At 41.2% G+C, this 27,893-nt stretch overlaps 1 protein-coding gene across 21 annotated transcripts in view; it reads right to left on the reverse strand.

Annotated features, from left to right (window-relative positions):
- TMEM56 (transmembrane protein 56) overlaps window positions 1-27,893 on the reverse strand; it is a 108,601-nt gene that overhangs the window by 19,344 nt on the left and 61,364 nt on the right. For 18 of the 21 annotated variants that reach the window (XM_021090165.1, XM_021090174.1, XM_021090168.1 and 15 more), the window contains 3 exons: window positions 26,554-26,612; window positions 23,917-24,011; window positions 1,330-1,403 (listed from right to left, as the gene is read on the reverse strand). In XM_021090165.1, coding sequence (XP_020945824.1) covers window positions 1,330-1,403; window positions 23,917-24,011; window positions 26,554-26,612 — 228 coding nt within the window. The remainder of the gene's footprint in view (window positions 1-1,329; window positions 1,404-23,916; window positions 24,012-26,553; window positions 26,613-27,893) is intronic. The other 3 variants (XM_021090176.1, XM_021090175.1, XM_021090177.1) reach the window with 1 other exon arrangement.

The raw sequence follows: 27,893 nt of genomic DNA on the forward strand, positions 1-27,893 counted from the left end.
GCCACCCCTAACCTGGGAACCTCCATATGCTGCAGGTGCCGCCCTAAAGAGACAAAAAAAAAAAAAAAAAAAAAAAAAAGTCCATTGTCAAAATGGGCAACTCCCTCCCTCCAGGAGCTGGGGCTTAATCAGCCTACCCCCCACCCCCTTGAGAGTGGGCTTCCCACCTTACTTTCAAAAAAGAGAGCAAGGAAAAGGAAAAACTTCCCAGTGGAGAAACCTGTAAATACCACCTTCGCCTCGTGATGAAAGTTCACATCCCCCCCCAGTGACGTCACGGGGACAGCGTGCAGCTCCAGACAGGACGTGGTGAGAAGGGCCCTTCGCCTCTTCTGATTCCTTCCACAAACCTATGACCTCGGTCCAGTCGTGAGAAAAACAGACAAGGCCAGACTGGAGGAGGCCCTGCAGAGGAACTGGTCGGCGTCCCTAACACTGCTGAGGCCATGAAAAACACGGCAAGAACTAAGACTCTGCCCCGGGCCGGGGGACACGGGAGATGGGACACCTCCACGCATGGGGCCACCTGGGCTGACTCCTAGAACGAAAAGCCAGATGCTAACAGAAAAACTCGTGAAATCCAGCAAAGTCCAGAGTTTACTTAATAACAAGGTTTTAACACTGGTTTCGTAGTTTTAACAGATGTTCCATGATAACGTGAGCTGTTAACCACAGGGAAAAATAACCATGGACGTTTCTGTGCTACCTTTGAACTATTCTGTAAATCTAAAATTATAAGAGTATTTTTAAGCTAAGTTTTTAAAAATAAATTTTATTGGCTACAGGTCGTGTTAGCTTCAGGGGTACAGCAAAGGGAATAAGCCATACACATGCATATACATCTATTCTCTTGCAGGTTCTTTGCCCGTATAGGCCACCACAGAGTATTGAATAGATTTCCCTGAGCTGTACAGTAGGTCCTCCCTAGTTATCTATCCTACATATAGTAGTGTGCATAAGCCAACCCCAACCTCCCAATCCATCCCTCCCAAAGATTAATTGCTGAAAAGAGGGACTAAGATAATGGTGGTATCAGAATTTGGGAGCAGGAGGAAGTTGGCGTCAGGAGGATAACTGGACTCAAGATACATCCAAGTACAACAAAGCATCTTGATACCACAGAGAGAGCGAGGTGCGAGCGCCAGGACCACCTTGGCGGGGACTCTTGGATAAGGTTCTCTAACCTTTCCAAGGCTCACGTTCCTCATTTCATACAATGGGGAAAATTCTTATCACAAACTCTCATTTTTATATTTAGGGTCTTGGGGGAACATTTCCCCCAAACTCAGCAGCTCAAGCTTAACATAAATAATGATATCAGGAACCTACCGCTGATTCACAAAAGGGGTAGAAAGTTCTGCAAGCAGGCGAAAATTCCCAATGTAGGCCAGCACTCCTTCACTCTGGATGATCAACAGAAAAGGCAATGTCAGGGGTAACATTCTCGGCCAAATTCCCAAAAATCAAAGACACATTCAAGAGCTTCTCAGGATAAAATAATGATCAATATAAATACAAATCAAGTCTGCTCTACTGATTTTCTGCTTTATGGAAACCCAGAAATGTCATGAGAAGTCGCCAGCATTTTTTAAAGACAACATTTTGCACAGCACGTTCAGTTATGTATAGAATGTCCACTTAGAAAAACAGATTTCAAGCAGCTGTGTCACACTGAACTGAAGAATTCTGCAAAGAGCCATTAGTAACAGAATTCTCAAATTACTGGAGAAATACTGATCCAAGCAGCATGAATTTCAGAAGTTGGGGGATTTATAGCAACTAAACACCTAATGGGACTATAGTAAACACCTAATATATATTTGCTTTTTAGGACTGCACCCAAGGCATATGGAGGTTCCCGGGTTAGGGGCTGAATCGGAGCTGTAGCTGCTGGCCTACGCCACAGCCACAGCAGTGTCAGATCCGAGCCGTGTCTGTGACCTGCACCACAGCTCACGGCAGTGCTGGATCCTTAACCCACTGAGTGAGGCCAGGGATCAAACCTGTGTCCTCATGGATGCTAGTCATATTCATTTCCGCTGAGCCACGATGGGAACTCCACGAATACATTTTTATGTCCATTAATAGATATACCTTAACAGCTCAAAAGTATGTTTAACGTCCTAAGTAACAATATATAAGCCTGTGAGCAGATACATATTTGCCAAGTATAACAACACAGGCTAAATCTTTTCTCTTTTTTTACAAATAAATTTTACTGGCGTATAGTTGACTTACAATAAACTTGTATTAGTTTGTGTTAGTTTCAGGTGTACAGTAAGGTGAGTCAGCTATATATATATATATCTCTCCACTCTTTTTCAGATTCTTTCCCCATACAGATTATCATAGAGCATTTAATAGATTTCCCAGAGCTATGCAGTATGTGACTGTGGGATCACATGGTAGTTCTATATTTAGTTTTTAAAGGAACCTCCATACTGTTTTACACAGTAGTTGCACCAACTTAACACTCCCATGAATAGCACAGGAAGGTTCCCTTTTCTCCACATACATACCATCTCCAGCATTTACTGTTTTGACGATGGCCATTTTCATGATGGCCATTTTGACTGTAGTTTTGATTTGCATTTCTCTAATAACTCGTGATGCTGAGCATCTTTGCAACATACATGCTAAATCTTAGCATGTTTGACCTGAAAAAATCTGTTTGTCAACCAGATGATCCTATAGCTAAAACATATACTTTTGGGTTCTTTCTGAATTTAGAAACAAAATGTATAGTACCTTCCACTAATTTAAGAATAAAAGTATAATAGAGTTAATACACGACAGAAAGAAAACCAAAAATATACATTCCAAAAATTTTATGTAATCTCAAAAGTGTTACTAGGTAAATGGAATCATTCCAGAACTTGCAGTTAAATCAAAATGACAGCTACACATCACAGGAAATAGTCCCACCTGCCCGCAAAACATTAGATACACGAGAACTTCAGAAACACTTTTCCTACCAGTTACACCACACTGACTTCCAAATGGGAACAAGAGAAAAATAATAAATAATGAAGGGACTTTTCATTTGAAGATTTTTAGTTCTCTATGTAAATTATTTTAGGGATTAAAAATTGAGAGCTGGATTGCAAGAATTAGCTTTTCCAAGACAAATCTAAAACTTTTTATAATCTTAAATTCCTTGTCCTTAGTGAAACAGAAATGGGTGAAGAGGAAGAAGACAAAGACAGCGGCCAAGATGAGCAATGTGTTGGGGGGTGGGGGCTGGGTTCATGATCAACATTTTAGGGTCAACAGGGAGTTCCCGCCATGGCTCAGTGGTTAACAAATCCGACTAGGAACCATGGGGTTGCGGGTTCAATGCCTGGGCTTGCTCAGTGGGTTAAGGATCCGGCGTTGCTGTGAGCTGTCGTGTGGGTCGTAGGCACCCGCTCGGATCCCGTGTTGCTGTGGCTGTGGTGTAGGCCAGCAGCTGTAGCTCTGATTCGACTCCTAGCCTGGGAACCTCCATATGCCTCGGGAGTAGCCCAAGAAATGGCAAAAAAACGAAAAAAAAAAAAATTTAGGGTCAACAGGTCACAGCCTTACCAGTCCAAAAACACATGACGACATGAGGGAAATAATTACACACGTGTTATTATTTTAACATAGAAACATGTGAATTTGAAATTATACATTATTCTGTACCATTTACCTCTCTGTTACAACAAATGCTTTTATTTAAAGAATAGGAATAGTTAATAGTGGTGGTCAGTAGTAATTAATAGTACGTGTAATTAAACAAATAAAATTGTGGAAAAATACAATCTTTTAAAAATGTTTTCTCCTTCCCTTTTATTTAATCCTTTGTTAGATATTTAAATTTAGTAGGTCAGGAGTTCTCACCGTGGCTCAGTGGAAACGAATCTGACTAGTATCCATGAGGACACAGGTTCGATCCCTGGCCTCGCTCAGTGGGTTAAGGATCCAGCACTGCTGTGAGCTGTGGTGTAGGTCACAGCTGTGGCTTGGACCCCCTGCGGCTGTGGCGTAGGCCAGCAGCTGCAGGTCTGATTTGACCTCTAACCTGGGAACTTCCATATGTCGTGGGTGCGGCCCTAAAATAAATAAATAAATAAAGTAGGTTATATTATGTTTTTAAGAAGTATAAATGTAAGACTTTGAAAAAGGAGCGTGTAAATAAAACAGGACTAAATAATTGTTACCTATATTTAATTTAAAAAACAATGATATCTTTCTCTCCATGACAGAGGCTATTTTTTTCTCCTTACTTCCTTTTCCAATAATACTGTTCAGAAATTGCCTATGGCCTTTAGGATATCTGTTTTTTTTCTTTTTTCCCAGGAGTAAAGCAACTACAGTTAAATATAAAATTTACTTTGACTTGTAACTCTGCTCTTAGAGGCCCACATTCCTGATATGATTTCAGTACAATGATCTCAAGCTAACTATTTTCTCAACAAAAGTATTTAATCATAAAATACGTAAGATTTTACTTAACAGCGAGAGCAGGATTTTAGAGTTATAAGAATCACGTTTCCAGCTCTCTAACAGTATCCATCCACTTTGTATCTGCAGGCTTGCTCTGATCGATCAGCTGTTTGTCTGTAAGGTCCTTTGTATGCATAAATCCGTCGTGCACACTATTTCTAGAATACCCATCATTTTAAAACAGTCCAAGGCACTCTGGATGGTTCCAATAAGATAGTTTTAGAGGGGGAAAAAAAAAAAAAGTCGTATTTAATGTAGCTCCTCTTTCTCTGGTCCCATTTTTGAGTTCTAAAGCAAACTTATTTCCAAAAAAAAAAAAAAATGAGCCCTTATTTCATCATATAGTTTCTGTCACAATCTGCACGTAACATCAAACAAGGCAGGCACAGAGAGTTCGTCCTCTTCTAGCTCCGTACGGCCTCAACGACCATCACAGAATTCTGGAGAACGAGTACCTCGATACCTGTTTCACTGCCACCCTTCTCTGCATTCTTATCCTCAAGCTATTTCCAAACTAAGGGCCTTCTTCTTGCCTCACACGCTGAACATGTGACTGTGCAGCCGGCCAACATTTGCTGGCAGCAGTCACAGAGCCTTGCAGGCCCATGTCCCCAGAGGTCACCTCCTACCACCTGCATAAAGCCAAAAATCTCAGTAAGCGCTTCCTCAGGTTCTGAGTAAACACAGGGGAAGGAGACAAGCCTCGATGTCAGAGGTGAGCAAACCACATCCCTTTTAACAGCTCTGCATGCTAAGCATGTGGAAGACTTCGCCCCGGCAGTGACTTTTCATTTTCTTTGGTGAGAGGTTTATAGACTGAGTGAAATTTGTCGAAGTTTACAACAGCACTGGCTGCCATAAAATGCAGATTGATGAGCAAAATCTAATTTGGTGTTGGACACATCAACAATTTTTGTTTTATGCGGTTTCTTTAGAATTGTCATAGAAGTAAACAATTCAATTTGAAACTCCATTTTTCAAACCATAGTACCTAAGACCTAGAGGAACGTTTTTTTGTTGCTGTAATTCAATAAACCACTCGATACACCGCAGGAAAAAAAATGATCATTGGTAAGATGTGACAGAATCAGCTCTACACCCTAGAAGAAGCCACGCACCTATTATCAAAATTTCCCCCCTTCTCCCACCTCCAGCTATTTTAGATAGGACCTCTGAATCAGGAAAAGTAGCTTGACTCAGGTTCACAGAGCAATCAAAGGAATAAAATGTATATATTTATATGGGACATCCAAGCTAATTCAATGGCTGCTATTTTCAGTAGAGCATTGGTGTCTTTTTGGAAGATGTGAAAAATACACATTGATTGACATGCACCTGCCTGTCTCATTCTACCTGCGAGGCTCCGTCTCCTCAGATGCTTTTACACTGGCTTCTCTACCAGGCCTGTGTTAGCGGGGTAGGGCCACCATAGCAAATACCACAGACTGGGTGGCTTAAACAGCAGAAATCTATTATCTCACAGTTCTGGAGGCTAGAAGTCTGAGACCAAGGTGTCCACGAGGCCATGCTCTTTCTGAATGTTCTAAAGAAGGAGCTCTTCCAAGCCTCCCTCTTTGATTCCTACAGTTTCTTGGTTTCCGGCAGCCAAACTCCCATCTTCACGTGGCATCTTCCCCCTGCATGCACGTCTGGTGACCCAACTTTCCCTTTTTTATAAGGATGCCAGTCATATTGGATTAAGGACCAATCCCACTCAAGTATGACCTCATCTTCACTTAACTAATAATACCTGTAATGACCCTATTTCTCAAGAAAGTCACATTCTGGGCGGGGGGGGGGGGGGGCGGCGGCGAGGAGACACAATTCAACCCCAAATTCCTTTCTGCCTGTTGTCCAGTATGTTCTGCTTTGGTATCTAACTTTCTAATTCATGTGTATTTCCATCCATCTGTGACGACATATACAATGACATGTACCATGTGTATTTCTAAATATAACAACTACTATAACCTTCTTTATTGGTCATGTTTGAGGCATTCTGGGTTGGTGTCATAACTGTTCCCATTTTCATTATCTGAACTCTTAGAAAACATGGCCACAATCTTTACAGTGGTATAAATTAAATGAACACTATCTCAATACAAATCACAACAGTTAATCCAATGGGCAGCGTCAAAGGTGGCTGTGACTGCTCCTGATTACAAAACCCTTAAGTTGCATCATGCAGAGTGATAGGACAATAGAGGATCCAGTACTGGGAACTGCAAATCATGGTGGCCATGATTTTTTTTTGCATCACAGGGACGGCTTTCATGGGATGCGGGATTTTCAGTGGTAAAATGGTAAAACCAAGACAGACATGGGCGAGCCACTCCCATCCTTATTTTATTACAAATTCAATTATAATGCATTGCAAATGGCAGGTCAATTTTTTCATCTCACACATAATGGAAACCACATTCCCAGCTATGAGATGTGGGAATGAATTAACAGCAAGTGTCTGATCTCTCTAACTCATCTAGCATCAACGAGCTACTTTAAAGACCCGAGGAAACAAACTGTTGTTCATATTCCAGGTTTCTGGATATTTTGTGGGCTTATTTTCAGTTCTGGTGAATTACTTAAAATTTAGGTGGGTTTTTCCAATAGAAGCAGTCAGAATAGCTGAATTAAGAAGAGATCAGGAGTTCCCACCATGGCGCAGCTGAAACAAACCCAACTAAGAACCATGAGGTTTCGGGTTTGATCCCTGGCCTCGCTCAGTGGATTAAGGATTCGATGTTGCTGTGAGCCGTGGTGTAGGTTGCAGACGTGGCTCGGATCTGGCGTTGCTGTGGCTGTGGTGTAGGCCGGCAGCTGTAGCTCCGATTGGACCCCTAGACTGGGAACCTCCATATGCCACATGTGTGGCCTTAATAAAAAAAAAAAAGAAGAGATTCTGCTGTATAGCACAGGGAACTATATCTAGTCACTTGAGATGGAAGATGATGGAGGATAATGAGAGGAAAAGAATGTATACATATGTATGACTGGGTCACTTTGCTGTACAGCAGAAAGTGACAGAACACTGCCAATCAACTATGATAAAAAAAAATCTTACAAAAATTAAGAAGAGATCAGAAGAACAAGTAATTTTGTTCAATTAGAGACTATCCAAGTAAAATTTAAAAGCTAAAATGATCTTTCTCTCCTTCCAGAGTTAAATTCTGCAGTGAACAGGGCAAGGGGGATGAGCTTTGAAAAGAGTAAACAACTATAAATAGCATGACTGGAGGAGAGGGACAAAAAAAAAAATGAAAGAAAAGAAGTTATTTTAGTGTGATCGTTACTTGAACCAGACATAAAAATCTTGGACATATTTTTATTAGTATAATCTTTCACTGCAATGGATTAGTTGTAATCAACACTCACTCTCATTTCATAAAGATAAATTCTCTTATTCGTAACACTGCCCTTCTCGCCTCAAGTTAAAGGCAGCTCTTCCTCCAATCCATTACTCTTAGCAGTTTGCTTCTGATTGGTTTTTTAGGTCTATGGCACTGTAGGTAACTACACCCAATATTCAGATCACATGACAGTCCGCGTGCTATAAAATATTGTGACTATAATGTGTTCCTGTGGTCAGCCAAGACTCTTGCTGAATTACTCACTGTATCTTCCAAATAAATCATTTTTCCAAAGATGAGATCCAATACTGAAAGGTGTTTTATTTTTGCTTAGTTTGTATTTTATGGGGAGTTCCTGCTGTGGCACAGCAGAAACGAATCCGACTAGGAACCATGAGGTTGCAGGTTTGATCCCTGGCCCTGCTCAGTGGGTTAAGTTGCAGTGAGCTGTGGTGTAGGTTGCAGACTCGGCTCAGAGATCCCACGTTGCTGTGGCTCTGGTGTAGGCCAGCAGTTGTAACTCCGATTCGACCCCTAGCCTCGGAACCTCCATATGCTGCAGGTGCCGCCCTAAAAAGACAAAAATAAAACAAACAAAAATTTGCACTTTATATAACTCCCAAAATATTTTAAAAGACACCTTAAAGTCATGTAAAACACTAAAGTATAATACTAGCAATAGTCTTGGTCTTAAACTTTAAAAAACAATTCTAAAAATCTCTCTAGTTAACTTTAAAAATGCAAAAATGTTAATGAAATATGTCTAAGATTTTTTTGAGTTTAAAAGATTATTTCTTCCAAATCCTTTCAAATTGGTATAGAATTAAATATAAGTATTCTGTCATGGCTCAGTGGTAACAAACCTGACTAGGATCCATGAGGATCTGGGTTTGATCCCTGGCTCTGCTCAGTGAGTTAAAGATCCAGTGTTGTTGTGAGCTGTGCTGTGGGTCACAGAGGTGGCTCAGATCTGGCATTGCTGTGGCTGTGGTGCAGGCCAGCAGCTGTTGCTCTAATTAAACCCCTAGCCTGGGAACTTCCATATGCTGCAGGTGCGGCCTTAAAAAAAAAAAAAATTTAAAAAACCAAATAAAATTAATTCAAAAAATTACTATTAACCAAAGTACCAAATTAATATTAGATAAAACCTGACTTTATGATATCTTTAAGAATTTAAAGTTACTAATAAAAATAGTATATTTGATATGTTGTTTTCACCTATATTTGGCCAAAATGCAAATTTTCCACATCTTTGAGAAAACTTCCCCCAGATTTAAAAAAAAAGGAAACACAACAAATGGGCAAAGTTCCCGGGTGGTCTAGCAGTTAAGTTGTAGGTTTGATCCCTGGCCTAGGAACTTCCACATGCTGCAAGTGTGTCAAAAAAAAACAAAAAACAAAAAACATAACATCCTGGCCATTCTCCTGATTTCTTACCTCTTTCCAAAGAAAATGAGTTAGGTCTAGCCCAGTGGTTCTCAAAGGGCGGTGCCCAGACCAGCAGTATCAGCATCACCTGGGAACTTGCTAAATTTGCATAATCCTGGGCCCCATCCTGGGATGGAGGTAGGATCAGAAGCCCTGAGGGTGTCACGAGTAATCCAGTCTTCATAGGTCCTCTAGGTGATTCCAATACACACCGAGTCAGAGAAGCCTTGTCCTAGCGTAATGATGACTCGGGGAGTTCCTGTCGTGGCGCAGTGGTTAACGAATCCGACTAGGAACCATGAGGTTGCGGGTTCGGTCCCTGCCCTTGCTCAGTGGGTTAACGATCCGGCGTTGCCGTGAGCTGTGGTGTAGGTTGCAGACGTGGCTCGGATCCTGCGTTGCTGTGGCTCTGGCGTAGGCCGGTGGCTACAGCTCCGATTCAACCCCTAGCCTGGGAACCTCCATATGCCGCGGGAGCGACCCAAGAAATAGCAACAACAACAACAACAAAACAACAAGACAAAAGACAAAAAAAAAAAAAAAAAAAAAAAAATGATGACTCGGGATCTCTAGGCCCCAAGGAAAGTGGCTTCCTACTTCTCTGAAATTGCACTTAGGGGAGATTTACAAAGGCCCCCATCAGAATCCACAGCATGACCAGATGGGCCTGTACACGCCTCTAGAAAAGTTCTTCCTGACCCTTCCTGTCTGTTACAGGACTTAGCCCCCTGCAAACACCTGCCTTCTCTGCGTCTCAGTTACTGTTCTACCACGCAGCTTAGTGCAGCGCCCGGCCCCTGTTTCCCGAGTTGAACCTCACCTGCTCAGCAGCTAAAGGAGCATGGCCTGCAAAACCAAAATCTTAAAAGTGTCCTTCAGGCGGGTTTCTGAGTGGGCGAGGGCATTCTGATGACAGTATTAGTATTCCGCTCCAAAATGAAAGGAGGAAGATATCCTGATTTCAATTTTTTTGGGGGGGGGTATTTTTAGGGCCACACATATATAAGTTCCCAGGTTAGGGGATGAATTGGAGATGCAGCTGCTGGCTTACACCACAGCCACAGCAACGTGGGATCCGAGCCAAGGGATCTGAGCTGCGTCTTTGACCTACACCACAGCTCACAGCAACACCAGATGCTTATCCCACTGATCAAGGCCAGGGATCGAATCTGCATCCTCATGGATACTAGTCAGGTTCATTACCACTGAGCACAATGGGAACTCCCAGATCTCAATTTTTTAAAGGAATCAGTAGAACAGAATGAGAGGTTTTCATAAACTTGTTATGAGACAAAATGACGTTTAGTTTCCAAACACTGAAACATTTAGATTAGTGAAGGCAAGACAGGAAAAAGCAGGTAGGCAAGTAAAAGAGGCAGGAGAACTTGAGACTCACCTAATAGCTATGAATCAGGGGGAGAGCAGCTAGGAGCAGGCGATCCATGAGCAAACCAGCCAACTGCAGAGTCCCTCCTGAGCCACACAACCTTCTGGCTATTATTGACTATCTCTAACCCCACTTCTGGATCTCTTTAAAATGTGAGGAATACTTCGTAATAGAACTGTTGTAACAGAGCTGTCACTGCTGCCATCAACATCCTCAAAGTTTTCTAAGACAATGGAAGGACAAGAGTTGAGGTTCACTGATAGATGGACGTGTCTTGGAATACCATTTGAAATGATCTATAATCCCAATACTCCCCGTAGAATTTCCCTGAAGACTTCGAGGCTTACTGATTGCTTAGAAAGCCTTAAAAACTTACTCTATGGGGTGATTCATTATGATAATTAAGCAATTAAATTTAGGGAGGCAGTGCTAGTTAATAAGTGATCATGGGCCTGTGGTGGGGAGGCCCTTGCTCTCCTGAGTGACCTTGGGCACAGTGGACCTAAACCTAAGCTTCTCCACGTGTACAACGGGCAGAGTGTACCATCCCGAGGACAGAACTGACATGAGACTAAGTTGTGATGCGTATGAACGGCAATCAGAAAAAATACTAAAACGGAAAAGGCACTCTGGACCTCTCCCAGTTTTTCAGTTGGAAGTGAAATTGAACCTGGTAATTTTTCTTAGCGTAGCGATGAGGAAGATTAAATAAGTTTGAACAAGTCCTAAAAAAGGACCTATTCCTTCCTGCCTATGTAGAAGCCTTTACCTCTAGTCTTTGATACCCGGATGACCACACAGGACTAAGGACCACGCCTGAAATGATGATGATGAAAGGATGAGACAGACAGATTCCCATCACAGCTAGTAAGGGCTAAATACAGGCTCACAACAGCTATTTTACCATAAAAGATAAATTATATTCATAAATCATTCCTCAAAAAGTAGTTGCTACTTTCTAAGTGTTGCAGGGAAAACTCCAGGTTGAAAAGGGAAAATAAACACGTCTAAGGGAAGGCACAGCTGTTTCATTTACCCAACAGGTTAGAGCGACTTTATACCCTACTTGGCACAGCTATATTTCACCGAACCCACACTTAACCCTTCACGACAACCTGATGCTTATTATCAGCAGGGCGTGCGAGGGTTAAAATGGCCTCTCAAGATGGCCTATTTCTATTCCTACAATTTTCTAATCCCTTCTACGAGAGCTCTCCCAGTTTGCCCCTCGACCTGGACAACTCTATGGCGAGGAGTGTGGCAGCATCTCCCAAAGCAGCTTACTGCACTTAGGGACCGCTTCCAGAAAGTTCCAGGATGACCCGGTACCCTCTTGGACATTGATCAGCCTCCTCCTGATCCTGGCTATCCAAAACCCCTTTTCCGTATGATAACCCTGCAAATACCGAAGGACTGTCCAAGCACATTGCTATGTGTTTTCCGAATACCATTTCTAATTTGCTCGGAAAATCTGGCCTCCCCTCTCCAGGAGCTCCTGAGCCCTATTAACTGCCAGGAGTCACAAAACCAACAGACCCAACAACAAAAACCAACCAAGCTCCTGATGAAAAGAACCATTTACACACAATAATGCCTACACATTAATCTGTTAAAACACATATGTCTTTTTGAGGGCACAAGGTAAACTTTCTAAAAAAGAATTTTAGTAGAACAGGTCACTATCCTTAAAAATGTACATTTCATTTGCCCAGGGAGCCTACAGAATTATTTTTGAAAATAATTATGTATAGGCACAAATATGATGCTGTAGAAATAAATGTCTACTCCAGTTACATACAATAGTGAAACTTAGAAAAACCCATAGGGAATTGATGAAATAGCAGGATATACCCATATGCCAGCAACAGAGGTAATGACACAACCAGATGGCTTTACAACAAAAACATTTTCAGAACTTGCTGAAGACTTAGAGAGTGAATCTCCTTTTTCCTCTCTCTTAGAAAATGATTTGAGAATGTACTGCAGCACAAGTGAATAAACCATGATATGGGATGCAGGAAACAGTGGCCCTGAACCGAGAGAGAGATGCTCGGGAGCCTGGGACATGAAGCAGCAGACCTCGAGGGCAGGACAGTGGACAACTCCAAGGGCAGGTACTGGGGGAAGATGACTGCAGAGATAGGATGCTCTCTTCCAGGATACTGAACGACACAAATACATGATACAGGCCAACGCGACACGAAGATTGGAAGGCAACCAGAAACTCTAAGCAAAAATAGACAGTAAATGTAATTCTAGTTGTGCCGTCAAATATTTTGACGTAGTCATAATACTTTATTTTCTCTGGTGTAGGATCAACTGGATATAAGGGAACACAATGCGACTGCAGAGTAAAAGTCAAATATTTTAAAAACCTGGCCATACAAAAAGCCCAATTCCAAATGACAGAAACTGAGAAGCACAGTGGGAGTCAGAGAAGTGGAAGGACAGAAACACAAAGCCTTCACCGAAAGCACCAAAAGGTGCTACGAACGAGAAATACAAGTGTGCAAAGCGTTCAAAGGAACTGAGAGAGAAACTCAAATTACTTTGACTACACAGGAAGAAAGAAGGGATGGGCAACAGAGGAGTGAGAGCTCCATTCTTACCCATCACAGCAAGAAGATAACACACGGTAGGAACAAGGACACACCATCACCTAAGTGACCACCGTCAATTCCTTCCTGCACGTGCACGGTGCTCGCCGCATCACGAGGTGGAGTCACTTTCCTCCCCTTGAACCTGGGCTGCCTCAGTGACTCCCTGGACCAGCAGAACGCAGCGGAAGCAACATTCGGGTTCTGTGGCTGAGGCATAAGCAGCCGTGCAGCTTCCTCCTGGGTCTGTTGGAAAACTGCCCTTGAGATGCTCCCTTTTGGTACACAACTGCCAGGCTGTGAGGAGCCCAAGCCACACAGACGGGCCTCAGACAACGAGCCGGCTAAGGTGGAAGCAGAGAGCCAGCTTGAATAAGCTCCGTTCCACCCTGCTGAACCTTTAGATGAATCCAGGCCCAACTGCTACCTCACAGCATCCACATGAGACCTCACACAAGGGCCACCCAGCTTGCTTGCTTGCTTGCTTGTTTGCTTTTTTTCAATATAATCACAAACTCATGAGTCAGAGGGTTTCAAAGTTGTTTTTTTTGTTTTTTTTGTTTTTTTTTTTTGTTGTTGTTGTTGTTGTTGTTGCTATTTCTTGGGTCGCTCCCGCGGCATATGGAGGTTCCCAGGCTAGGGGTCTAATCGGAGCCGTAGCCACCGGCCTATGCCAGAGCCACAGCAACACGGGATCCGAGCCGCGTCTGCAACCTACACCACAGCTCACGGCAACGCCGGATCCTTAACCCACTGAGCAAGGGCAGGGACCAAACCCGCAACTTCATGGTTCCTAGTCGGATTCGTTAACCACTGCGCCACGACGGGAACTCCAAAGTTGGTATTTTAAATGATGATCTAATGGTCACATTGTTAGCCAGGGAAAGAGCCATCAGGTTGGTTCCTCTGACTCAATTCCATTAATCTTTGATAGGTTCCTTGCTTTCTGATACACAATTAGCAGAGTTATAGCGTTCTATGCAATACGCTACTAAGTGAAACAAATTCTAAGTTTTTGGTTTTGATCCCGTTACATGATATATATTCATACACAGCATGCTATATTTTCCTGAGGCACATATACAAATAGGATGCATTCCTAAGTATAAATGGTAATAAAGGAAATATAAATAGTCCTCTCTGGGCTGTGGGATTGGGCATTAATTTTGTTTTCTTTTTGCTTGTCAATATTTTCTAATCCTCAAATAAAAATGAATGACCTAATTAAGTTTTTCAAATAGCTTCTGTTTGTACATTACTTACAGCTGTTTAATTTACAATGTAGCTGTAAGGGGCCTTTTAAAAAAATTTTTTTATTGTAGTTGATTTACAATGTTCTGTCACTTTCGGCTGTACAGCTAAGTGACCCAGTTATACAAATACATACATTCTTTTTCTTCCATTATCCTCCATCATGTTCCATCATCACAGGTGATTAGATACAGTTCCCTGCGCTATAGAGCAGGAGGGACTTAACCACTGTTTCCCAAATATATTCTGCAGGGTAGAAAGGGTACCTCTTTTAGAGGATCAGCCTTGTTCTAGTCTCTAACCCCGATCACATTCCCCCCACAAGACAAACCTTATTTCTAAAGGCCCTTTTCCCCCTGGAATAACCAAGTATCACCACAAACCTCATAACATCGACCAAGCACCCTCCTGCCCAAACTGGTTCTCCCATCTCCTTCAGGGTCTCACACGCCTCCATCCTGCCCTCGTCATTCTCTGAAATCCACATTAGTCACCATGATCCGCTGAGTTTCTTCCTCATTAATAAAACCACCAAAATTAAGTTCTTCCTAATCTATCCCCTACCTTACTCCAGTAACCTCCTAAGAGATTCTCCTATATCCCAGCATCCGCTTTTATCTTATTAACATGCCAACTGCACTGAGTTATTTTGGGGTTGTGGTTACAGGTCCGACAACGATTCTGCGACAAGTGAAATGCAAGGCTGATGAGTTGGAATGTTCACCCCATCCAGCAGCCCCATCTTAACCCATCCGAACCTACAGCCACCACCAAGCCCACACAAATCCCGCAGGCTGACAACCCGCGTCCTTCCACCACCCAGGAAGATCGGACCTCCTCACCTCATGTTCTCTGACCCAGAAAGCCTTCTCTATCTTTTTCTGATGAGGCTAAACATGCCCCCTTTTTTTGTCTTTTTAGGGCCACACCTGCAGCATATGGAGATTCCTAGGCTAGGGTTCAAGTTGGAGCTGCAGCTGCCAGCCTACACCACAGCCACAGTAACGCCAGGTCTGAGCCAAGTCCGTGACCTACTTCACAGCTCACGGCAACGCCGATCCTTAACGTACTGATCGAGGCCAGGGATCAAACCCTTGTCTTCATAGATACTAGTTGGGTTCATTACCGATGAGCCGTGCTGGGAACTCCATTTTTTGAAGACTGAGTTCCATCTATCTCAAAAGCTCTCTTGGAAAATTCCAAAAAAACATAAATATAGGAAAATTTATACAGTTTATATAAACCGCAAAAATATATGTAAGTATTGTCAATAGTTACCTCTGGAGAATCAGACCTAGAAAACTTTATCCTAAGTCTTGTATTTCTACAATCTCGGAATTTTTTTAAAATAAACATCCATGTTCAGACCAAAAAAAATGGAAATTAACACACTCATCTTTCCTGTCCCTGAATCACTATAGCATTATTGTTTATCACCAGGTGATGTGTGACGTGAATTTTTTTAAAATAGCTTCCTATATTTAAATCTTAGCATCTGTGGGATTCAATTAGGTAGCTCTCACAGTCTTAGTCCTTACTCCTTACCTACTTAGTTCCGAACCACGGTGAGCCAGGGAGCTAAGCTTCAGTAGTCTGACTTCCACACCCTCTGATCCTGTAGATCCGTGACTCTTGATCTCTGAATTCGATTTACCCATGAGGAGTCAGCGCCACGTGTGGTATGTGCTTCCACAGGCGTGGGGAGCCGTTAGATAAGCTTTGGGTTGTGTCCAGTCCCTTGCGAACGTCTCCCTACCCCACCAAGAAAACCTGCTAAACTACAAGTGAGATAGACGCCAGTAAGAGGACAGGATTAATTCCGCTCTAAGTTGCAACACTGTATTGTTAGTAAATTTTGGCAAAACAACTGACTTCGGGTCAACGTGGCGCGTCCCCTCTGTCACCAACCTTTAAGGAGCTTTGCCTAGAGCAAAATTCACAGTGGCCGTGGCCTCTGCATGGCTCTGTGAGGGAAAATAGAACAAGATTTGCCTGATCCCTTCCAGAGCTTAAAAGAAAATTCTTTCAGCCAGTGATTATGAAAATCTGGATTTTCTTACCACGGGGAAATTTAATTTCTATGGGCCAAGAGTGGCTTGGGTCAGGAATTTAGACAGGGAGAAAGATAAATAAAATTATCATGTACTTATTATGGCAGCAATTATGAGGTCCTTTTGCTACACTATTAGGACTGACCCAGAATCTTAGCACAGTTCCCATAAGAAATCTTTTCAGAGGACCATCAATCTAGAGACGAGATTTGGGAATAAAGTCCGCCCTACACTTAATTACTCCTTGTGTAACTTTAATCATTCGAGGTTTTTGATTATTTACTTAGAAGGTAAGAGTTGAAGGTTTGCGCTAACACACAGGACTGGATTGCCAAATCAGCCTTGTGAAACAGTGACCTTACCTGGAACTAAGCTTTCCTAACTGCCACAAGGATGGAGCCTATCAAATAATCCAGAGGAAGCAGAGGCAGGTTTGGGACAGGAAGGGCAGCTAGCAAGCCAGGGCCGCCCTGTGCTGAACACGCAGCTCTGGCCCAGAAGGGATGCAGGCTCCTCTACTAGGTGAGGTTCATAAAGCTCCTCACACAGGGGGAAGAGTTTTATCTTATAAAACATCCCCGTTCTCAACCTCTAAGAAGGTGTCCGGGTCCATGACATTCTCCAAGGAGCCAGGCCTCGCACAGCCCGGTTCTCTTTACTGTAGGTAATCCTTGGCCAGGGACAGGCTAAAGGCATTTCAGAGTTAAGATCTCTCCCTCCTAATAAAAGGCAGTCCATACCCTATTTACGCGAAGGTCCTGGTGACAAGGAGATTAGATCGGGTTACCTGCCTTCTTTTCTTCCCCTCTCTTTTTCCCAAAAAGTGACCAGATTTGCAGGCCAGCTGCTTTCACCCCTTCTTCCCAGGGTTCCCAAAGAACGTGGTGACAAAACAGGGCTTATTTTTTCTTGCTCACTGCCCAGCTCTCTGGCATTCGAGCCAAATCAAATCATTTCATCAAAACAATTGAATCGAAGAAGCTCAGAATTAGAACAGAACTCTAAGTTCTTTTTTTTTTTTTTTTTTTTGTCTTTTTTTTGTCTTTTGTTGTTGTTGTTGTTGCTATTTCTTGGGCCGCTCCCGCGGCATATGGAGGTTCCCAGGCTAGGGGTCGAATCGGAGCTGTAGCCACCAGCCTACGCCAGAGCCACAGCAACTCGGGATCCGAGCCGCGTCTGCAACCTACACCACAGCTCACGGCAACGCCGGATCGTTAACCCACTGAGCAAGGGCAGGGACCGAACCCGCAACCTCATGGTTCCTAGTCGGATTTAACCACTGCGCCACGACGGGAACTCCAGAACAGAACTCTAAAGATGAGTTAGTGCAAGCTCCTACCCAGAGTTTCTCCTTATGGTACCTATTTTTATATCTATCTGATTGAAGATATCTTCTGGAGGAAACACCACTTAAAAGGCCGTTGGGAGAAACTTCTGTTCACCAGGGATGTCTTTCCTGTAAAACCGAAGTCTCCCCGACCTCTCCTTACTTACCATCCCTGGTGGTCCCAGTTCCAATGTCTGAACTAAACCAAAATAAGTCTACGTCCCTCTCCCACTTGACAGCCCCTTCACATTTCCAAGGACATTTCAAAGCCACGCAGATGTCCTTCAACTTATCTTTCCTACGCTGACCTCTCCGGGTCCTTCAGTTGTTTGTCCCAGCGCAACAGCCACCTAATCTAATCTCCCCTCTTCAGTTATCTGGCAGCTCACCCCTGGACCCAGCCATTTTAGAGACTACAGATGCTGTGGGCGTGATCTAACCAGAAAACTGTGATTCTGCCTGAATAGGATACCATACTTCCCCTAATAGAGTACACATTTAAAAACAGCTATCTTTTTTGGCGGATGTGACCTGCTATGGGTGCAACTACAACGGTGGTCATCCGCCCCTTCCAGGTGGTCCCCCTCCTTGGCTACACAGTCGAACCCAAATGCAAAACTTGACATTCATCACTCTTAAGTTCCACCTATTTGTTTCAGCTTATTATTCCAGGCTGAAACTTTAAAAAATGTAATAAATCATCCAACATAGTATTAGTCCCCCTTCCTAGCCCTGCTGCAGTCATTTGATAAGCTTGCCGAATTTAAACTTTATTTTAAACTTGAAACACACATAACCCCCAATCTACCCTTTTAACCACTTTCAAGTGTACAATTCGATGGCATGAGGTGCATTATTGTTGTTCTGCTACTATGATCATGATCCGGCCCCAGAGCTTTTTTGTACCCCACATGGAAGCTCCAACTTGGACATAGAAACTTCCCAATACCTCCTCCCATCCAGTTCCTATCCTGTTTCCTGTCTCTAGGAATTTGACTGTGTTACAGGTGCCTCAAGTAGGAAGGAACCGTACCATAAGATTTCTTTTTACAAAAATCTAATTAGGAACAAAATATTGGCCAGCGTAAACAGCGTAATCCGCTTGGCCGCCATCTACTTTATCACCACACATCAAGTCCAATAAATGAACTGGTTTCTTTCCTGGTGACTAAAGGAAAATAGGTCTCAAAAATCAAGCCAGCTTAGAGAAAGAAAGGGAGACAGTTCCACTAAGATAATCCCGCTATGCAAATCAGAGGCCAGGCTCTGTGCCCCCAAGAGAACACGAAGCAGGAAACACAGAACCAGAAAGAAAGAGAAGAATTCCTTCTTGACTGAAACTGAGAACGGCTTGGAGGGGCTTTGTCATGTTGGTGACCTATGGGAAGTGGTCACATCTGGGATGTGATATTAAAAATGCCACACTGAAGCAAATTCTAAAACCCCAAACACATACATATATATGTAATAGTTGTGGAGCTTTAATACACATACACACCTCTAGAGCACGTGTTTCTAAGAAAACTGACCACTTTACATTTTTACCAAGGATAATCCCTCAAATAGTAGGAACAGTTATAAACTAACTGTATAATGTGCTTTTCTTTTTTCTTTTCTTTTCTGGCTATCCAAGCCCATGTGGAGTTGCCCGGCCAGGGATCGGATCCAAGCCACAATGGCAAGCTACACCACAGCTGTGGCAATGCAGGATTCTTAATCCCCTGTGCCAGGCCGGGGACAGAACCTGCATCCTGGTGCTGCAGAAACACTGCCAATTCCACTGCAACACAGCAGGAACTCCTAATGGGCTTTTATATAGGTTTGTCTAAGTGAACTATAGAAAAACTAATAAAACAGTTTCTAAGACCTAGTTCTGCCAGTCTATTGCCTATTACTGTATAAGAAAACTGAGAATCTTTTATTTCAGTAGGGCGAAAAAATGTTAACATTCTATACAAGTTTTAAAATATTTTTCTATGATTTAAATCTTTATCATGTTTTATTTTATGTATATGTAGCGGGAACTAGAAATGACAAAGACCTTAAACTAGTGAATCTTGCTTTAGTGAGCTATACTAAGCACCTATTTTTAATTCCTACCTTGTCAACAGAAAGGTTAATTTTTGAAATTCTATTATCTTGAAATATTGCTATAACAGTCACTACAGTTACCTAAAATTTTTCTTTAAGGCTATCTCAATGGGAGAAGAAAAGGAAATACATTATTTAAGTGTGACGGAGAATAGGCAACACGATTAAAATCATTGTAAAACGGTAGTTTTTCTTTTTTAACACTGTTAATGATAAAATGTTAGTGAGTCACGACATTTGTTTCACGGCATTGTGGAAATTTTTCATTTTTTTCATTGTTCTTTTTGGGCCGCACCTGCAGCATATGGAAGTTCTGAGACTGGGGGTTGAATCAGAGCTGCAGCTGCTGGCCTACACCACAGCCACGGCACCACTGACTGGATCCTTAACCTACTGAGCAAGGCCAGGGATCGAACCCTCATCCTCATAGATACTAGTCAGGTTCTTAACCCCCTGAGCCACAACGGGCTCTCCTGGAAATTTTTCTTTAGACTAAACATAAGACCAGTATTTTTCTACTTCTTGTCTCCTCATGTAAATTACAACTTCACATTATCTTACATAACAAATCTCATTTTTCGATACCACTTCATACTTACAAGCTTGCAAAATGTTTTCAAAATATAGATACTTGGGTAAAATATTAGACAAAAACCAAAACTCCTCACGTTCAAAGTATCGCACCACACCTAACATCCTTAAATAAATATAACAAAAGGTATCTGAAACTAGATTCTGGGTTTAATGATTAGAGCCCAGGGGAGTGGACCGATGCAAAAGAGTTGGCAAAGTATGCACAGGCTCAGTGATTTTCTTAACAAGTTTAAAAGTTTCCCAAATATACAATAACTCATTACCTAAAGGTGTGTTTGACTAGGGAGAGGAGGTGATTCACAAGGAACACACACCAAAAAAACTAGGGCTACCCAAGAAGTGGGAAAGGGAGAGAAGAGGGAGGTTTACCCCTAAAAACAGGACATTAAAGCATAAATGTGTTCTTCTTTTATAAGAGATTAGCAGGCCCTATTTTCCCTGATAATGAATATCCTGTCCACGAGGTGAAAGCTAAATAGCAGGGGGAAAGCTGCAGGATTTTCACCCTTCTCTGTAGGCAGAAGAGAAGGTTTCTTCAGCTCTACATCAACCCATGAAATCATTTTAAAGCTCGGGTAAATATATTAGAGAGAGGCTCAAGACATTATGTAACCTACTTACAACCTACAATCCCCCAAACTCCAAAGAATCTTACTTCTGTTACATCAGATAAGGTATAAAGTTGTTATTTATATTCAACTATTCGGTAGGGCACGTGTTTAAAACCTATAGGTAATTAGCCTCTATTCTTCACTTTAAATTTTATTTAGTTCCAATTGGAAACCCTTCTTCAGAAAAAAGGCTTACTATAAACAACTTAAATAGCTGCAGCACGATCAAGGCAAAGTGATTTCCAAATTCCAGTTCTCACCGCATAAGGGATAAGAATTTCATAAAAGTTTATACAAAATAATAGTAGGAGTACCTGCTATTGGTATTTTGTTAGCCTTACTTAAAATGCCTAAAGTGATCTGGGAATTCACCACATGGAAAAAAAAAAGTCCTTATATTCAAATAGTAAATATAAGATCAACAAATAATATAGGATCTCTATAAACGTTAATCATTTCATCAATTTTTTTTCTGTTGTGTTTCCCTGCAAATGGATTCAGTGAAATCAGATACATTGATTTCGTACCATTCATTTATTTCATACAATAGATCACAGGAAAACATCAAAAAAGCAACCATCGCTTGAAATGTTTCCCTTTGATTTTTTCTGAGTAGCTTTACTAAATTAGGCCACAGTTAGTTGCTTTTTTAAAAATGCAGCATGCACTTCATTGATTTTTTTTTTTTTATGAAGGCATAAGAGGTCCAAAGAGAAAACAGTATTCATCCCACATGATGAATATTCAACTTGCTAATCCACGCCATTTGCCAAGCTGCGATTTCAGTGACCAAGCGAACAGCAATTCATAGTCACCACACTTAGAAATGCATGTAAGTGATCCATTCTGTCACCAGTTTCTATTCTTTTCCTAGCACAGTGATTATTTGTGACTCATGTTCAGAGACCATACTTCTAACCTGAAGCAGGATTTTACACTCACGTGGGTACCCACTCACATTCTTCCCTGAGTTAACCACTATTGGGTTGGTTTCCATGTCTTTTTGGCAGAAATGTTTAGAAACCAAAGTGCTTGTATTCCAATGATCTAACACCTGTAACAGGTAGAAGTCTGTATGTTACAACCACCTAGAAGCTATTAAAATCTAAAAAGGAAGACAAGGAAATATACACTAGGAAATGACAGTAAAAACAACCTATTTCTAGAGTTCCCATTGTGGTGCAGTGGTTAACGAATCTGACTAGGAACCATGAGGTTGCGGGTTCAATCCCTGGCCTCACCTAGTGGGTTAAGGATCCGGTGTTGCCGTGAGCTGTGGTGTAGGTTGCAGACATGGCTTGGACCCTGTGTTGCTGTGGCTATGGTGTAGGCTGGCGGCCATAGCTCCATTTCGACCCCTAACCTGGGAACCTCCATATGCCTTGGGTGCTGCCTTAGAAAAGACAAAACAAACAAACCTATTTCTTCAGAAAAATAAAGGGATAAAGGGATTATGGATACCTATTGGGCTATATAAGGACTTATTGATAACATTAAAACCAGCATAGTTTTTAAAACATTTACATTAATTATTTAGACTTATGACTTCAAATGGGTGACATAGAGAGATGTTTTGTTTCTTTGTTTGTTTTGTTTTTTCTTTTCTTTTTACAGCTGCACCTGTGGCATGTGTAAGTTCCCAGGCTAGGGGTCAAATCAGAGCTGCAGCTGCCGGCCTACACCACTGCTTGGGGTTGCTGGATCCTTAACCCACTGATCAAGGCCAGGGATAGAACCCACAGCCTCATAGACACTATGTCAGGTTCTTAACCCACTGAACTACAATGGGTACACCTAGAGAGATGTTTTGATATATCTTATTCTTGCAAAAATAATGCCAAATTGATGTCTTATTCACCAGCTATCTTTATGTGGGTGAATACAAAGAAAAATAGAAGAATATTATTCATATACATTTATATGAGTTTTTTAAAAAGCCCTCAAAGTGGTCACTAATGTCCAATAATACAGAGGTTTTAGTTAATACCAAATAATAATAAAAAAAAGGCCAATGGTTACATTTACATTTTAAAACAGAGAAAACATGTGATGCATATCTATGTATTACATAGAACTTATCCTGTTCTAGTTTACATGAGTCTATTAGTTCCTAATATCTATCTTGGGTTTGTCAGTATATCTCAGTTGAAAAATAACTGATTGAGGAGAAAGGTAGCCAAGATGCTAGGGATATAAAATTGTTAATTTACAAATGCATAATGTAGAAAAGTGATACAAAAATATAAAAGTTAATATGCATTAGTGCCTGAGATCTGCTAGATCCTCCATTAGCTCAGTCCGGAATTCTGATGAAATCTGGGCAAAACTGCCACCCCCCCCGCCAGGCTACTTAAATATAATAATGAATGTACATGGAATTGCACATGGAATTAAACAGAAAAGAAATATGCTAGCTGGTTATATGGGAATCTATACCTAGCTCTGATTGTCAAAACATAAACACATCTAGAAAGACAGCAAATATCAATAGCCACATGATCCTAAAGGTTTTAAGTAAATATTCAGGAAATTGGGGTCGCCTGCCTTTCTCAAAGTTCATGAATCCAAAGACACACTAATACGAATACACAAGTAAAGCTCTTCTTTTTGTTAATAAACAGGGTAACATCCCCAGAGTGATCCCTGAGTGCATGTGGAGTTGGTCTGTATAAAGTAAGAATTATATGTTTAGATTTGCCTTCTCCCTTGAGTCATTACTCCCAGTCTTGTCTGCTGGTCAGGCTACTGAAAATCCTGGCACTCACCAGTATGAAGTAGTAGGCATACAGCGCTGTACAATGATGAATTATATAATACTTGTCACCAATCACTTTCCAATACAAAATGAGAATAAACAAATCTGTAAGAAGGAAACGTAAGATATTACACAGCAAGAAAGCATCGTTGTTTTTCAAGAGTATTTAACTTTCTCCTGACAGCTCGTCAGAGTCCACTCTGAGCTCTTGTCTCAGATGTCAGGAGTCCCACTTCCCTCTTCCACTAAGGATGTGCTTCCATGCAACTGTCTCCCTCACGCTACTGGGACTCCTCTGGGCGGAGGACCAAGGGTGGGGATCCAGCACAGTGCCCGGCATAGACGATGCATGCATTTGTTGACAGTATACATGAATGACTCGTTTCCATGGTTAAATAAAATAAAAACATGACTGAATAAAAATAATTTTTCAAGAAGCCTAAATTACTGATTTTTGTCACTATAATAATTCAAACAGATCAGGTGGTCCCAGAAAAGGTGCAAAACGACCAACTCATATATAACACTGACTCGGCAAAAAAAAATTAAAAATTAACAAAGAATGTCATTACATACTAATTCAAAATGGTAAAGAAATACCAAGAACTATAACTATGTAAAAATACATAAAATGAGAGGTCAAGGCATCGATTTTTCAATTCTAAATTAACACCATGATTCAGAAAATCATTTCCTTTAAACAAAACAGAAGCTTCTCAAAATGTTAACCCAACTATTTTCTATACCAAAGGGTTAAACATGAAATTTAGACATGGAAACAAATGGCTCTCATGCATGAAAACCAAAGGAGGATTCAGAGCTTGTTAAAGCATGGGGAGCGTCTTTCAAAAAAATTAAAAATTATTGATACAAAACCAGATGTGAATATCTATGTACATACCTCTGTCACCAAATCATAAATTTTAAGAGAATACCATAAATGTGGAAATCGAGAAAATATAACACTGTTTGTAATTAACTGCCTGAGCTGCTTCCCTAACTACGTTTTCCCTACTTTGGCTGTACACTTTTGGTCACCTATTTATATGATAATGATCTTGTAACATTTTCTGCGGAGAGAATAAAAGAATTCACTTTCCATTCCGCTTGCTTTAAAAAAGTTTGTTTCAGTTCCTACTCTTGTTTTCTAAGTCTTCGGAATCCTACCTTATTTGAGAGAACCTTTATCAAGTTTCTTTCATACAAGATTTCCTAGGAAATAACTAGTCTCTCAATTGACAACACGCATTAACCCCAGAGCATGAGGCATATTATACGTTTTCTGTTAACCTTGCCAAGGTCAGCGTTTTGTGCCTCATAAGCAAATCTTTTCCCAGGTGTCCACATGATTCACGCTTTTAATTGGGCCATCAAATAATCCAATAGCCTATTATTATTTCTACCTCCAAGGAGTCTTTTCTTCTAAATCAATGACTGTATTTTACTGTAATTGTTTTGCTACAATTCACTTCTTTTGCTTGTTTGTTTTCTTTAGAGCTACACCCCCGGGCATATGGAGGTTCCCAGGCTAGGAGTCCTGTCAGAGCTGCACCTGCTGGCCTACACCACAGCCACGGCACCACTGACTGGATCCTTAACCCACTGAGCAAGGCCAGGGATCGAACCCGCATCGTCATGGATACTAGACAGATTCGTTTCTGCTGCACCATGACAGGAAGTCCCACGATTCACTTCTTGATGGCAAAAATTTTTCTACGGAGTCCATCACTCATCTTTATCACTTTTGTTTCCTATTTCATTATTTTCACTTGAATTTTCTTTCATTTGTTCATTAAATTTGAAGATTACCAAACAGGGTTCCCTGCACAAATTTCCAAATCAAGGATCTGTTATTTCTCTCCTGTTTTACTGAGATAGTCTAAAAGGACCCCACGTTGCTGTGACTCTGGCATAGGCCAGCAGCTGGAACTCCGATTAGACCCCTGGCCTGGGAACCTCTATATGCTGCAGGTGCGACCCTTAAAAAAAAGAGAGAGAGTCCAAAAGGTCTTTTCAAAAGCAGTTTAAAGGGCATATTCTCACTTCACTTCCCTTCTGTCTCACTGTATAAAAACGTTACTCCAATCCCATCCCACATGAGAGGCATCTGACAGAGAGAAATGAGAAGTACAGAGTCTGTGATCTTCACTGCTTATGGCTAAAACTGCTTACTCTGCAAATTTTACCAAAACAACATAAAGCCATGGCCATGGGAGTGCATGCCAAGGCCTCTTACAAGTGAGGAAAAGGAGGCTCAAACTTCATACGCTCCATGGTACTTGCACCCCAGTGACTCTTCAGCCCAAAAAGGGACCCTCGCTAGTTTAAAAAAAAAAAAAAAGAACAAAGAAAAAAAAAAAAAAGTCCAGGTATGAAGACCCACTTGGTGCTCTGATCTTCGAGAACCAAACAGCCTGGCCGAACTTTGTGGACCAGCTATGATGGAAAAAATGGAGAGACTGAAAGAAAGAAAAAGAACCAGAGCGCCAGCATGAAAAATGTTTCACGTTCTACCATCACAGCAGGTATTTTTTTCTCACTATGGGTCCTAAAAGCTAGTCCTCAAATAAATAAGCACAAAGCACTGACTGTATATTCGCTGCATAATTCCATAAGTAGTTGAAAGAGTGACTAATATATCACATACCAGAAATGAGGTAGCTTGAAGAAACAGCAATATTCACCTTCACAAAAGATGGATCACCCCTAGAAATATTTAAAAAAAAAAAAAAAGGTTCCTTACCTTAGCACATGGTTATAGACAACAGCTACGTTTTTTTTTCTTTTGAGATTTAAATGTAATTTAAATGCTTTCTAGATACTCAAATGGCAACTTGTCATTTGCACAAGGTACGGTGTTAGCTATGATAGTGCTTCTGACTGCAACCATAATTTCTCATACTTATTAGCCAAATGTTTTATGAAAATAACTTTACCAAAAGACAACTTTTTATAGGTGTGTTCTCATATGATTTGTTTGTGAAACAATTCAAGTGGAATTCCAGATGCTGGTGGCTGTTGTTTCGATTCCTTATTCTGAATCAGAGACTCAAGTAGCCTCATGAAATCATCCAGCCTGCCCCTGATTTTGAGGCAATATACTGTTATTAACCTCACTTTACAGAGCAGTGAAGAGATCTATCATCACACATTAGAAAAGGTTGGAACAGGACGATTTAATCCTGCTGTTACGACTCTCACACATAGCGAGAGATCCTACACTCACGCTCTTGGTTCCAAGAAACAAATACAAATGATCATTCCTTTATCTGACTTAGTGTGAACTGCTTACTGGTAAAATGAACACAAAATGAAACCAATAACATAAACTACAACTGGAAATACTAGCAGAAGTCATGTCTTCTTTATCACTTTTGATTTGTAAATATGATCCAGGAAAATTGGACCTGGAATAAACTGCGGTATCAAAGAAAATGTAAAAATATCAAAAATCATGATAGGATAAAAATTCGATAAGGACAAACTGGTCAGTGAATCAAATCTCTTAATAAAATTTACTTCCCAAAAGAACTGGTTCTGTTGACAACCACATTGGTAAAATAAAAACATGGGGGAAAAAAGGTAGAAATTGTTTAGATGGTTTGATAGGTTACATTGAAACTGGCTCAAGGAATTAAACTCACTAAAGTCACCTTGAAAAATATCTTCCCAATGAAAATTTATCAATATTGGCATAGTTCTAACCAGCATAATTTCATATTTATGAAAAACACACCGTTGCAGTCAAAGAGATGGTCAAAAGACCTAGTTAAATTGCCCCCCATTCCTCACAGCCCAAGTCTCCCCATCCCTATGCAGTGCTTTCTCAAAACAGGCCCAATCTCTCAAATGAAACTGAATGAAGCTTTCTCGTTTAATGCCAGGAAGTACAGTTTGTAAAATTCCTGCCTGTGGAATACGTTTAAATTTTTCAAAAAGAATACTCTTACAAATTACCCTGTTATTGCTGAACACAGTGATTATTCG

The sequence above is a fragment of the Sus scrofa genome, chromosome 4, assembly GCF_000003025.6.
Source record: "Sus scrofa isolate TJ Tabasco breed Duroc chromosome 4, Sscrofa11.1, whole genome shotgun sequence".
Classification (NCBI taxonomy): Eukaryota; Metazoa; Chordata; class Mammalia; order Artiodactyla; family Suidae; genus Sus; species Sus scrofa.